The 14,643-nt window shown below is 36.3% G+C and overlaps 1 protein-coding gene across 1 annotated transcript in view; it reads right to left on the minus strand.

Moving 5' to 3' along the window:
- DNAJC1 (DnaJ heat shock protein family (Hsp40) member C1) overlaps positions 1-14,643 on the minus strand; it is a 108,622-nt gene that overhangs the window by 845 nt on the left and 93,134 nt on the right. The window contains exons 9-11 of the mRNA XM_086860522.1: positions 14,064-14,183; positions 1,420-1,468; positions 508-986 (exon numbers count right to left, since the gene is read on the minus strand). Of these exons, the coding sequence (XP_086716648.1) occupies positions 508-986; positions 1,420-1,468; positions 14,064-14,183 (648 nt within the window). The remainder of the gene's footprint in view (positions 1-507; positions 987-1,419; positions 1,469-14,063; positions 14,184-14,643) is intronic.

Raw genomic sequence — 14,643 nt, forward strand, 5'->3', positions numbered from 1 at the left:
CTACTACAGACCATCTATATCAATGACAATGCTATCTTAAAAAATTATACCTACAAAAAGAACATTATAGATTATTGGGCATTTAACACTTGCAGATGGATTACTTATTTTGTTTGTTCATTGAGATGGGTTGAGAAAGGTATTGTGAAAGTGTAAGCAAAGCAGCTCATCAACGTTTGCTTACTAAACTTTGAATCAAAATTTGTTTTAAAATCTAATTTTGTCCTGCAATTGAAGATCTGAAAGGTAGAGAAGTAGGTATTTTAAATGAAAGGAGTTACTTCAACATTTTCTGTATTAGATCAAACAAGCTGAACTAAATGAAAAAATGTTTTAAATAAAGCAACAATAACTCTCTTTAGGTCACCTGAGTCTGGAATGGGAAGCCAAGCAAAGGTTTCACCTTTCTATATGGACTCTCATTCTTAAGGTAATCATAAATTAATGATTTATTACAAATATGTTTCCCTTCAATTTATACTATAGGTCAGTCAAAGCAAGTCATACCTTGCTTTTTCCAGGAACGCATTTTGCTATTTTATCCCAGCGATCTGATGTTCCCTTTGGATACTGCTGCAAAGCCATTTCAAGAAGTTTCTGTTGATTTTGAGTCCACAGTTCTTCTGGTGCACGGCTTTTCTCCCTTCTTCTGCTTTCATCATCACTCTCTTCCTCTTGCTCAGTGTTATCAAAATCTTTCTGACGTCTCCCTCTGCCCTTCTCTTCTGGTACCTCTTTTGTTGCCTGCAGAGCTGTTTCAGGTGCTTTGACAATTTTTCGCCTGCGGTGTCTAGTTTCACTTGCCATGGTCTCCTTTGGATCTGTCTGGATATCCATCTGCTCTGATATAAGATTGTAGTTCCCCTCCTCTTCCACTTCCTCTTCCTTTTCTCGCTGGGTGATTATGTGATCTGGCAGATTCACGTTGACTTTGAAATTTTTGGAATTGTGTGCCAGTGTTTTAAGCTCCGAGAGCCTAATGACACCTGTTAGAAGCACTGCTGTTAGACTTCTGAAAAAGTAAAACACCCCACAAACAAACAGGGAACAGTCCACAAATTAAAGGTTCTCAGAATAGTGCAGAGTGGACAAAAAGCTTCTCTGGACTGACGACTTAAGAATAACAAAATTGAGAAATCAAGACATTCAGTTGATCATCAAGGCGATGAACTTTGCCAATTAGGAGATTATCTGATCTATGGGAAGTGCTCCTAAATTCCCACACTGATATAAAGAAAAAGAGCAACCTGAACAAATGACCAAACCCCACAATAAGAATAAGAAAACCTGGGAGGATGCAGCTAAAGGGCCAGAAGTTCTTCTCTTTTCTCAAAGGCAAGGTTGCAAAGATCTCTCTGCAGAACAGACTTTGAAAGGCACAGCTATCACCCAAACCCAGTCATTTTCATAAGCACACACCTGGTGTATATGTAACAGAATCCTTCACCTGTTTGGCTTTCAGGGTAACCTGCATGAAAACAACAAAAATGAAGGACTATTAAAAAAATTGTATCACTGCAGCTATTGAAGATTCATTATTAGCTTACCACAAAACATCTACACTGAAGACACAGTGATTATGGTGAGGCTGTTGTTCTTTGGCTGCCTTTGCTCATATGTGGAGTTCAAACTGGCTCAAAGTAACCTTCTAGATTTTGTTCTTTCTAAACCATTCCTGGCTTATTAAAGTAATACAAATGATGCTACCCATTTCTATCACCATAATACACCACAGTTGATACTCAAACTTTATTTTCTTTCCTTGTTAAACCCTAATTTTCTGGCCTAAAAATACCACAAGGATGGGGAAAAATGAACAAGTAAATTATCTACTATGTATTAGTTTCTCAATACTGAAAAAAAGAACAAAATAACCCGCTTAGGTCCAGATGATGAAGCACAGAAGTGGACAGGCATTCAGTCCCCAAATGAAAGGTAATAGTTTGACTGCCAAAGATCAGCAAAGACACCTCCTAAGTCCTGGTTCTGCAGTAAAAATTATTACTGATAGTCCAGAGGCTAGAGAGCTGCTCGATTCAACATCTCCATGTACACTGAAATCTCAGTCCTGGGAGAAAAATAACATTAGTTTTAACATTTTTGGATTTTTTAGAGTAAAAAGTGATTGTTTCAAAATTTGTTGTTTGTAAACAAATAAGCTTCCTCCCCACCCAGAACAAGGAGCTTCCCCAAATTCCTAGACTTCACTACAGATAACAAGCCAGGCTTCACTTAACTTTAAGACTGTTTAATTACTTAGCCTCTTTACTATATAAAATGACCATAGAATTACAGAATGGCTTGGGTTGAAAGGGACCTTAAGGATCATCTGGTTCCAACCCGTGTGCCATGAAGACACCTTCCACTTCATCAACCAGGCTTTGAACACTTCCAGGCATCCATGGTTTCTCTGGGCAACCTTTTCCAGTACTCTGCCATGCTCACAGCAGAAAAAAATTTCTTCTTAATATCTCATTTAAACCTACTTCCTGTCAGTTTGAAGCCACTGCCCCTTGTCCTGTCACAACAGATACTTGTAAAAAGTCCCTCTCCAGGTCTCTTGTAGCTCTTTTTAGATACCAGCCTACAGTCCCAAATTCAGGTACCACAAAAAAAAAATCTTAAAATGTAGTACTCAAAGAATTATACAATCTTCTTAATTACTGAAATGTTTTATAAATACTAGATTTTTTTTTTTTTTTAATTTTCAAACATAAGGACTAAATTAAAAAGCCAGAAGATTAAATCAAGTAGTCAGAATCACTGAAATCAAACTTAAAATGTGAGCAGGCAATAACACTGAATCAAACTTGATACTATGTAGGATGGGTTCCCTGTGTTCCCTGCTCTCTGAACCTGGGACCTCAGATGTTAACATCCATTTACTGTAAGGTGTGTGCTAGTATGCTGCCCAGAGCAAACATAAAAAATACATCACTTACAAAGTCATTAATTCCTCTGTACAGGATCTACCCACAATAGGAGTCATTTAGGCCTCTTGAGCCACAGCACAGACTTTGGCTGTTTTAGCTCCCTATGTTACCAATAACAATTATTCCATACTCACAGTAGCACCAGAGAGCAAACCTGCCAGAGAGTTGTGTGAAGAATTAAATTCTGTTAGAAGAATTAAATATTAAAATTTAAGATTTTTGTTCTATGACAAGATTCATAAGTGAGCACCTCAATAGTTAAAATACCTTAGTACCATCTGCTTCTAGTCTGGTCTGTTTGGTTCCTCCCACCCACCTTTCTGCCCACAAAATTGCAGCAGTTTGCTATAAAAATAGGCTGGTGCTGGATCTCCTTAAGGAAATGACAGCAAGACTTAACAAGGCAAAGTGGTCTATTTTCCCTACAAATTAAGCCTCATTTTCTGGGATGATTAAGTTCAAATGAAAACTCTGTGAACAATGAAATCCCAACTCTAATTAACCAAAACCTTTATCCAGAGGTAGACATCTGGCACAGAAAACTCCAGTTTCTACTGTTGCGGCACAATAAAGTTTTAATTGTACAAAGAAAAATGTCAGAATACTGTAATATGAACAGATAATTTTAAGTGGCACTAACAGTTCTGGGATTTCCATGATCCCAGTTTTGAAACAACAGAGGGATCTTCCTTGAAAAACATGACCCATTAATAGAAATTGCCTTCCTTAAAAAAATTATATTCTAAAATAAGTAAGATTAAAATGTTTGTGTTCCATCTTCAGCAGTGTCTCTACAGTACTAATGATTTAAAAGGCTGAGAGGAATAGAAACCATTCTTGACTGCTGAACAGAATGGATCCTTAGTGGTGTCCAGCTATGCATCTTCTAAATAGAAATCATGCTATATAAACTGCATTATAATAGATTATTTTCAAAAGAGGGAGAATTTGCCATGCAAACAAAGCTTTTAGAGCTTCCTGCACTGACACAGTGGATTCATTGTAAATATGACAAGGCCCCATCTATCTTTATGTATTCCAGAAAACTCTCTAAACCATATTGCTATCTTTAAAGTAGGTCTTGCAGAGATTTACAGCCTGCTCATAAGGACACAAAGGTAAGAAAAAGAGAGCAGAAAGATTCCCTGAATAAAATAGAACAGAATGAATTGCAGCAAAGACAAGGTACCACGAGCTGCTTCCTCAGTGCCAACTGAGTTCACTTTTCTCTCTGTTGAACCTCTGATGCTTTCAGAGGTCAGCAATTATCACTTTATCTTTCAAGCTGAGACTACATGTGCAACACAAACTTTGCTTTGGAAGAGATGGAAATCAGCTGAATTTCAGTTTCCTCTACAAGACAGGTGTCCCCAAATTCTGTTAGTGTATGTATCCCATAATAAATATAAATTGTGCTGCATATTACATCTAATTGGACTAGAATCTAAACCATCCCTCTCCATTTGAACAGTGAAGGATTTTGGTTTATTCCCAGTCCTGACTGCCTTTCATATTTCCCCCTTACATGCAAAAAAATCAGGAGTAAGTATTTCCATAGGCTATCTTATGCTGGCCAACCTCAGTCATTATAGCTTGGTGAACCCAGATATAACACTTGCAGTAAGTTACTCCATTCATCACATCTAATATTTCCAAGACTATGTTTTGAAGGCTTTATGATAGCTGTTCATATTTTGATGGACTTTCAATTTGAACAATCACCAGGTAAGCTGGAAATAACAACTGTGTGTATGGTTCAGATACTGAAAATCTACTATTTCAAACACTGAACAAGCACCTTCAGTTGACATAAGTTTGACAACTCATCAAGTTTCCCACAGCTTTACTATCATCATTCACAGGTTACAGGGGAAGATTATTTGTCTATTATTATTTTTGTCAGCTTTCTTCTTCATATGGATGTTTGCAAGTCCTTTTCCAGGTGCTATGTACAGTTCACGTTTACTCCAGCTCCTTTCACTGAGAGTTCAGGTATCACTTATTTAGGCTTCAGATTTATGTGTCCATCAGCCTCAACTGTCATTGTCATTCCAGATGCTGACACAGGGCAAAAATCGTTAACATGTCAGTATTAAACTGCTGAGGATTATTAGGAATCCAGCCTATGGAACATATGAAATTGTATTTCAATTTGATCTGTTGGAGTTTAATCATTGTTCTTGCCACTCAAATCTGCAGACTCTTCTGTTGCCCGTTCCTCCAAGCTTTTTGACATCCTTAATATCAATTTAAATTTCCGCTCCAGGGGTGAATAGTGTTATTTACTAGCTAGTTCCTAACTGATTCATAAAAAATTCACTAAGTTATGCAACATCAGTTGCTCCATTGCTCTCTCTATGCAATCCTGTAGCATAGCTTGCTTATATGATATCATTACCTTTTCATTAGTTAACATATACTTGGAAAAACTTATTTAAAGTATGAAGCAGTTGTAGAATACTCTCCTGTAGTTATTATTGCTATTTGTTCCTGCATAATGCTTTAAAATAACAGTTTTCATGTATATTAAATTATGAGTTTTATCCTGACTGTGAGAAGGTGTGCTAAAAGCCTGCTGTTATTGACAATAGCTTTCACCAGAGTATTAGCCAACCCCCTTAAGAAATCCTGGGTCTGGGGACACCTTAAATAATAAGGATCAAGACTGTGAAATTGATTTAAAACAGAAGACAAAAGATCTCATATTCCTGCAAGTATTTGTACTGAACAGACATACTGCATTATTTTACAGGAATCAACTTTAAATGTTGCAGTCCACCAGGGATAACAGAAGTCACAAATAAAGTCAGGTAATATCATCCACAGTGAAACAGATTTCCTTAGACAGATAAAGATGACAAAAAAAAACTGTATGCAAGCAATCAGATTGCCGGAGTAGAAATCAAACTATCTTACTATGGGACCTACAGAAAGAAGCCACAAGAACAATTTGCTTCTGAGAACTCCCTTCTGGACTCAGCTTCAATAGCTCTTCAGCTATAAAAAGATTCTATCGAAAGCAAGTGGGATTAGTGGGATGATTTTATGTGATGAAAGCCAGACAGAGCTGGTTTCTTCCTGTACTGCTAACAATTAGTCCAGATCACAAAGACTAGTTGCTACTTAACAAGACACCTAGGAGTAAAAACATTTCTCATCATGACCATCGAGATGTTAAATCTCTTATTACCCTGGACACCTGCCACCTCTTTCAGATGGGACAATTCATACTTCAGAGATACATAGGAAAAAAAAATTCAGAATCAGCTTAAAAAACTCTCAGATGCACAGGTAAAAGCAAATTTTGCTATTACATGAATGAGAGGCTACTTTTCACCCTTCAGGGAAGGCAGAAAAAAAAAGCACAAAACTGTGACAGACCTAGAGGGAAAACCCTATAAAGTCAGGTACAGTGAAGCTACTGGTGCTAAACAGAGAGACAGAACGCTTTTGCAGATGAAGAGCAATTCCCTGTTCTCATAGCAGCAGCCACAGGCCCAGCAGCTCAGCTGAGCCCTCCAGCACCACTCCCAGCCCAGCTCCACAGGGCACATGCCAATTTGCCATTGAAGCCTTCACCATTTGCTGCCTCCTGGGAATCTTCTGTGGGGCAACAGCCTACCTTCCTTCTCTAGGACACTATTGTGATTGGGATTGCAGCAGATAATCACAGAAGTACAAAACTCTCCAGTTCTACTGATATTTTAAGAAAATAATGTGGGATTTGTAGAGGAGGAAAATCTACATCACTTGGCATTCCAAATGTATATAAACTTCTTGCAAAGAAGGATGACATTATGGTGGTACTGACCACTGAAGGGTCTGGAAACATTTTTTATTACTCTCAGCATCTTCCTGAGCAGAAGTTCTCTGAGTATTTTACTAAAGAGGTCATGGTTCCTCGGCATTAACTATCAGAAATTTGCTCTCCCAGTAGCAGTCTTCTGCACCCAGTTATCTTCCTGCATGCTCCCCATCTAGTTATGTCATGAAAAAATGCCAAGATGTGTGGAATTATGGAAAAAAAAATAATGTGCAGACATCCTGTAAATAGTTCAGATTATTATGAAGCAATAAGGAATTTCTTGTATCTTGGAGGCTAATTTGAGTTGTAATCACATTTTTTCTTACTAGGGAAAGCCAGATACAGAAGGATTTTAATGCCTTCCTGGCTTTGTCAAAGTAGTAGGTTTTTACAGATCTAACCATCCAGAACCACACAGAATAACTTGCCAAATTTAAAGTTCTCCCCTTAAAACCAAAATACTACCTGCTGCACTGAATTTTCTTCCAGTCTAGATCTAAACAGCTTTTTTTTCATATCAGCCACAACTGTATCAAGCTCTGTTTGACACAAGTCAGAAAACAATAATGACCCAGTCTTTTATTTCAATGTGACTCAAAATTTGTTGCTTTATACATTGCTTTTCCTTTTAGACACTAAAAGAGCTGCTAAAATGGTCTTTCAGTTTCACCAGATTGGGGAAACTTCAAATACTGAGGCATTGAGCCAAATAATTCTCCACTTTTCCAAGTATCCTCATTTGCAACTTACAAGACCATTTGAAATAAGTATTTCAAATTAGATGTACATTTGTTTTGGCACTGCTTGTAACAGTTTAGTAGATGTTACAAGCTTTCCCAAAAGTTGGTAATGTAACTAATCTCTAGCCACTGTGTAGGTTAAATTTGATACAAACACAGTAAATGAGTATTTTAAGGACAACATTCTTGGAAGAACTACAGAACATGTTAAAAATTTAACTGAATTTGCTTAGAACCACCAGTCGCAGCCAGCAACAATACAGTTTTCTTATGCTTATGGACTTTGAAGTCATGTGTGATTCTGAACTTTGTCACTGCAACAGAAATCCCTAGAACAACTACAAGTTTAAATATGCAGCAGTTTAAGATGTGGCCTGCAAAAATGCAAATTTGATCTGAATCACCAGATGTAGAACTTTCTCCAGTTTAAGTCCCCAAACAGTTAATTTAAAGCAGCAAAAGAATTGCTCCTTTCTTTTCAAGACACAAAGAGTTTTGCAATTAGAATTGAGATAATGCTGGAGACTTCATACTGTGCTTGGTTTTTGTCAGTTAAAATCCATGAGAGAATCATGAGAGAGCCTATAGGCACTCATGCAGGAGAGGAGTTTCACTCAAATGCCCACTGCAAGAACTACTTGGACATCTTAATTTGTTACTGATGATACAAAATGCATAAACATTTTTTGACAGTCAGAAATTTGAATTCTGCAATGAAATTCAAACCCAGCTCACTGTGAGCTGAAACATTACATACATTTACACCACCCTATAAAAAGTTGCAGCATCACTGGCTTAACCCCTTCACAAGCCACCTATTTGGACCAAAAATTGCTGTCCCACTGCCTTCTGTCAAAAAAACTTTAAGGGAGAAGCAAGAAAATTTTATGAGACAAAAAGTTTGTTTAAAAGGGGCATTTAACTGCCCAATCCAGTAGAAATGGCAGGGGCAAATGTAGGAGTGCACAGAACAAAACTGTACAGTGAGTGCTGTCAACAGCAACCACCTTTTCCTCCCTCCAAGTATCAACAGAGTCACTCTGATGTGTCTGTGGGATTGGACAGGTGTTTTGAAGACTTCACTCTCAGACTGAGGGATCCACATGACCTATATATTATCTAAACCCCATTTAAATATTCATAACCTCTCTTGGACCTCGATCTAGGTCTTTATATTTCAATAAGCAACTGGGAGAACTATTGATTACATAAATATATGCAAACTGCTAAGGGTGAGTGTTTCAGAATATCCACAACTGGATTGCACTGTAACTGAGTTAACACAGACACAGTACACAAAATGAAATGTAAAGCAGTCTTAGGAAAACAGTTAATCTCCAGAAGCAAAAGACCTAATAAATTCATGAGCTTTTACATATGGACCATTTCTCATATAGATGTTTTCTTGTTGGCAAAGTAATGAGCTTGCATTTGTCAAAAATAAGAAATCTATTTTACAATGGCATATAAAGTGTAATGAATATGAACTCACACAGTCAGACTTACAGGCTGAAACTGTTGCTTGGGCATACAAGAGATATCACAAAATAAGCTCCCTCCCCCCACCCCAAACCTTATGCTTTTAGGTTTCATGGTAATTCAGAATGTCTGCCACCTGGCTATTGTTTTGCTGTCTACCTCAGTGTTCTTCTATACAGGCAGCAAATCCCAATCAGTCTGTTTTTGCAACACAAATGCATGAGATTAGTGACTGCAGGAGCAAACAGAATCAGTTTAAATCCTATAAGACAAGTGAATGATATTACTTCACAAGTATGAAATCTGAGATCTCTTTGCCTTTAATTTAAAAAACCTGTACCTAATAATCACATTAAAGTCTGTTTGGCATGCCAGACAGCTTTTACTTCCTCTATTATTTTTACAATTTGAACGTCCTTTGTAGTTACTGAAATTAATTTATGCCTTTCAGCAAATATTTTTTTTAAACTTTTTATCTATAAAGGTTGGTATTGTCAAGTACAATATAATTCTATAATTTTACATCTAAGTGCTTTTTTCTCGATTTTTGAATTCAACAAAAGCTGACAATCATTATTATAAATCTTCATAAGGCTTAGCATTTGTCAAATCAAACAATGTAATTTTTGCAGAAATACTAGTATTGCAACTCCACTCCATTCATTATTTATGCTGTGTTGTAGAGTGTTCACAGTGCTTAAGAAATTCAAACATAACTTTTTTATTTTGTTTTAAAAGGTCAATTATTTCCTTAAGTATTGGCAGACAGGAATGAGAACTAACCCTGGAGCAACAAATTCAGCAAGGAAAATGGGTCAAAGAACAGATGTTTGGAGGATGACAGAGAGCAGTGGTACAGGTAACCAGGTCAGCAGGCAGGAATCCTGATTAGAGTTAACTGAACTCCATTTCCCTTTCATAATCAAAATACTTGAAAACCTAATTTACAATAACAGCCAATTGTAATAAAAATTACTTAAAATGCCGCAAAAGCTTTCAGTTGTGAAAGCAATAAGATTTCATTATACTACACCAGCTGAAAACCATCTTTATAGGAAAAGATTGCTAAATTCTCTATATGCACATATTGAAGTGACAATTAGCAATTTAAATAATTTAAATAAATAAACATACTGATAAAGTGAGTACAACTTAACCTCATCTATTTTGGGTCGATTATTCATTGGCTATTAAAAGATGTCTTCCTGAAGAGAGACAAGATAAACATGTCCTACATTTACCATGACAGAAGTTAAAGTAGTAACCTTTCTTACAGTACGTCTGTACCACGGCTGCAAGCCTACCCTAGCTATGAAGTGAAAAGCACAGGAATATGCTGCAAAGATATTTATGCTGATATCACGTGAGGCAGCATAAATAGAAACAGTAGAGCTGAATGAGCTCAGAGGCACTACAGCATGGATGTAGCTGTTTATTGCTGAATTTTGGCTGGCACTTTCCCAGCAGCCTGCATCACACTGGGTGGATGTACTTATGTAGACAAGGAAGAGCAGCTGACAAGAAAAAAGCTGAAGGAACACTATTAGAAATTACTGAATTTAAGAAGTCAAGCTAAGGTATATGCAGTGATTACTGACCAACTGTGGTGACTATCTGGCTTTAATTCTACATTTTTAAAAGTGAATTCACACATGCTTCCAATTGTAGGGAAGGCTTTGTTTCCTCCCAGATAGCTTGCACTTGCTAGTGTAATCACAGACCATATGAAGAGAAGGACCTAACCTCAGGCAGAGACACTATATTGATGTTTCTTGCAGATGTTTGTGTAACCTGTTTTTAAAGATCTACAAATATGGAGACTTCATAGCAGCTTATTCCACTGCTTTATCATCTCCATTGTAATTCTTTGTCCTTCAGAGTCTAACTCTGCAGCCACTGATTAAATGGATGCAGTAACTTCTTGCCCTGTAAAACTAATACAGTGGACAAGACCCTTCCTCATTATGGTTTTCTTTTCATGTAGTTGAATACTTACATTCTCAGTTCATTTTTTTTTTTTAGTTCAACAACATGAATTCCTTCACAATCTTCCCTTGTAGATAACATTTTAGGAATCTATTATTCTCATCTGGACTCCTATCAAACCACATGAGTAAGTGCAATACTGAAAACTAGACACAATCTAAGGATGTAGTAAGTTCAAACAACACCATGAAGCTGAAAAGTTAAAAAAAGTCAAGAACACTCTTCCTCAAGTTGCTGCTTCACACTGCTTAAAATATTCAACTGGAAACACAGTTGGATGTAGTAGGAATTTATTTATTTAAAAATATAATAAATTTAAGACAAAATAGAATTTTTCTTTTGGGTGGTTAGAGGGAGTGAATTTCACTGATGCTCTTCTGATATAAATGAATGGTTTCAGTTTATTCTTTTAAAAGTTTTGAGGTTTTTTTTAATTTTTAATTTTTTTATTTTTCTGAGAAAGTAAGCTTTGAGACAAGCAACAATGGAGACAGCATTTTGGGCTAGATTACTCTGACCTATTTTTATTAATACCTATTAATCTACTGTTAAATAAGGTTTGAATGCATAAAATCACTCAGAAACAAGTACATTGTACCTTATCAATTCCTTATATCATAATGCTCTGCGAAACAAAAACCAAGCCTCACTGCTCTTGATGTTTTGCAGGAGAAGAAAGAAGCAGACACCAATCTCGAAAGTATTTCCTACACTAGAAAATGTTAGAAAACCAAATTCAAAATCATTCTTGAATGTTATTCTTTTTTAAGACCTTGTACATTTGCTAGACAATTCATAATTCAAACCCTCTCTGGCGTGATTCCTGTTAAACCAGCTGTAAGCAAGGCATTCCCAACCTCTGCTACAGAAGCTGTTTCAAAGCAGCACCTTGTACAGCAGAACTTCTCTCGTTGCCCTGCTCCCAGCAGAAGCCAGGAACAGTTGTTTGGGCAGCAAATGCTGCCTGCACATGCAAACACCTTTTTTACTGCACACAAAGTTTAACAACTCAGAAGTTTCTCCTGCAGCTTTACCATAACATTTATCTAATTATGGTGGTGCCAAACAACAAAATAAGAATCCTTGCTGTAAATTTAGATTCTATGTTATCTTCAAGAAATAGGCAGGGTAAAATGTACATCTTATTGGATACTGACATCTTACTGAATGGAAGTATCTGAAGTCGTTTCTAGCTTCACCATTTCTATTACTAATGCAGTAACAATCTGAGACCCAAAGAAGTTTCCATGAAGCTTCTGTTTAAAACATTCATTTTGTAAAACACTCGTTTTTGTTTCCTCAAAATACCTAATTACTGCAATTCTCTATAATGCAATGATAAAAGTAGCGGAAGCTCTAATAATTAGTTTGTGTCAGGAAAGCTGATCTAGCAGCTGAAAATTTTTAGAGACGTAAAAACTTGTGTGGAGAACAATTGCATTAATCATATAGTTGGAAGTTACTAGAAGTAAAAAGGATTACACTCGGACCTTTCTCCACACATAAAAATCACAGAAATTCCTTTTTTCATACAAGAAAATGGCAGCTCTTGGAACAATCACATTTCTTTCATCTCTCTTTCCTACTCACTGAAATAAAACAGCAGGTTTCTGAGGACCTCTCATCTAATGGAAGAAACAAGTGAGCTTCCTATTTCATTTTCCAGTACTGGATGTGTGTAAGTATGATGGCCAAATATATTATGCAAAGGATTCTTAATACACACAAGTCAAGGAATAATGCAGACAGTGGGTGCAAAAGGTAGTCTGAAGATAGTGTTAATTTTCTGATGGATGGATGGATGCAGAACCATTCCACATGTCCATACTATATGTTTCAAGATAATCAAATTTTCCAAACCAATCTCAAAAGCTCTTTGCCATGAACACTGTGTACTACCACCATACTAACAATATGTGAAATATTTTTGCTGTTAATATCAGTAAAAGTAGTATCTTTTTAATAAAATCACTCCAGTCCAGTACTATGAATACTTCAAGAAACATAATAATACTGAACACAATAAACCTTAAAAACCCTAATTTCATTTGATTAGCAGGTTAGTAACTTCTTGCTTACATACACTATTTTGACATAATGTATTGTTATAAAATTAGAATAAGGCAAAAGACATATTTTTTTAGTATATGTATCAGAACAGTATAGGTGCATTAAAACTTAAAAAAATTCTAAAAAGATCTTTTTGTGATTATATCAACAATGAAAAAAATTTTAAGAAGTACACACGTTTCCCAGAGGGGTATAATATTTCAATGTAGTCAGTGGCTTTGTTTCCCATTATTTAAGGTAATTCCTGAAACATGATAAATATAGAACATCTAATCTCAAAATGTACATGAAAAGATTTAAACATTATTCTCATTAACCCCTACAGAGCCTATAAAATAGGGTCAGCTGAAAGGGCTTTCAAATGGTCCTCAGCAGACACTACATCATGTTCTAGTGATCTATTGCTTGAAAAGGAAAAGTCTTTTACAGCCTAGCCCCAAAGGGTTTTAAGATCATAACACTTAAAAAACGTAAGTACAAGCTTGCTTTGGTATCTGGTACATACTATAATATATGAATTAACAAGTACAATTATTTTACATAATACAATTTTTAAGCATGCTATGATACTGAAAAAGGCACTGAAATAGTATCATACACATTACTCATTTTAAAATCTGTAAAGATATTTCTGCTTAATTAATGGAAACCACCTGTCCAAACACCATTAGCTCATATGCATTTTTTTAAGGACTGGCTTGAAACAGAGATGTAATCTTTAACCAAGTCACACAGACATTCACTTGCAGTGAAAGGAGGTTGCTACAAAACCTGCAGCGCATTGTTTTTCTGTTTTAGGTTACAGTAGCTGAAGTTTGTAAGCACCAGAATCCCCCATCCAGCTGATCAGTTACAGCTGTTAATTGTGGAGGGAGAGACTGGCTGCCAGCTGCTTCTTGCATAGTTAGTTAATGGTTCACTTCCAGGTCCTAAAAGGATTGTAGCTTCTCTCAAAAGACAGTGTCGGCCCCCATATATGTCTGCCTTCTACACTGCCTGTCTTGTTCTGGTTTGTCATCCTCTACACAATGCAAATCTGAGTGAACTCACATCTGCCACTGATCGACCCAATTCGTGAGCAATCTTTTCCCATCGACCGGGGGTCCCCCCTGGGAACTTAACCATACTTCTTGTCAGCTGGCTCAGGTCCTCCTCTGTCCATTCAGGTGCCTGTAAAACATTTGTAAAACATTCATTACACTGGAATATTGGACATTTATTTGCAAGGTAATATACGGACAAAAAAATGTTTAAACAAATTAATCTAATTATGTAAAAAAGAAATAAAAATCTGGGTATATTTTCTCTGTCTGATGAAAATGGGTAAAAAACCAGACCAACAGTAAGATACTAAAAATACTGAACACTCAAAAATTGCGCATTGTCTATTATGTAGACTAACACATTTAATTTCTATTAACTTTAATACAACATACATAACACAACACTATAAAAGGCGGTAAAGATAATGTTCAACAATACTTTTATTAGATTATGGGGTTGTGCAAAAATAAGATGGGCCCAAGTCTGAGAAGAACTTAATCTGACTAAAGACAATGAAAAATATTTCTGCAAATCCATGAGAAAGAAAAGGAGAGCTAAGGAGAATCTCCATCCTTTACTAGACACA

This window comes from Cyanistes caeruleus, chromosome 1 (genome assembly GCF_971803275.1).
Source record: "Cyanistes caeruleus chromosome 1, bCyaCae1.hap1.1, whole genome shotgun sequence".
Lineage (NCBI taxonomy): Eukaryota > Metazoa > Chordata > Aves > Passeriformes > Paridae > Cyanistes > Cyanistes caeruleus.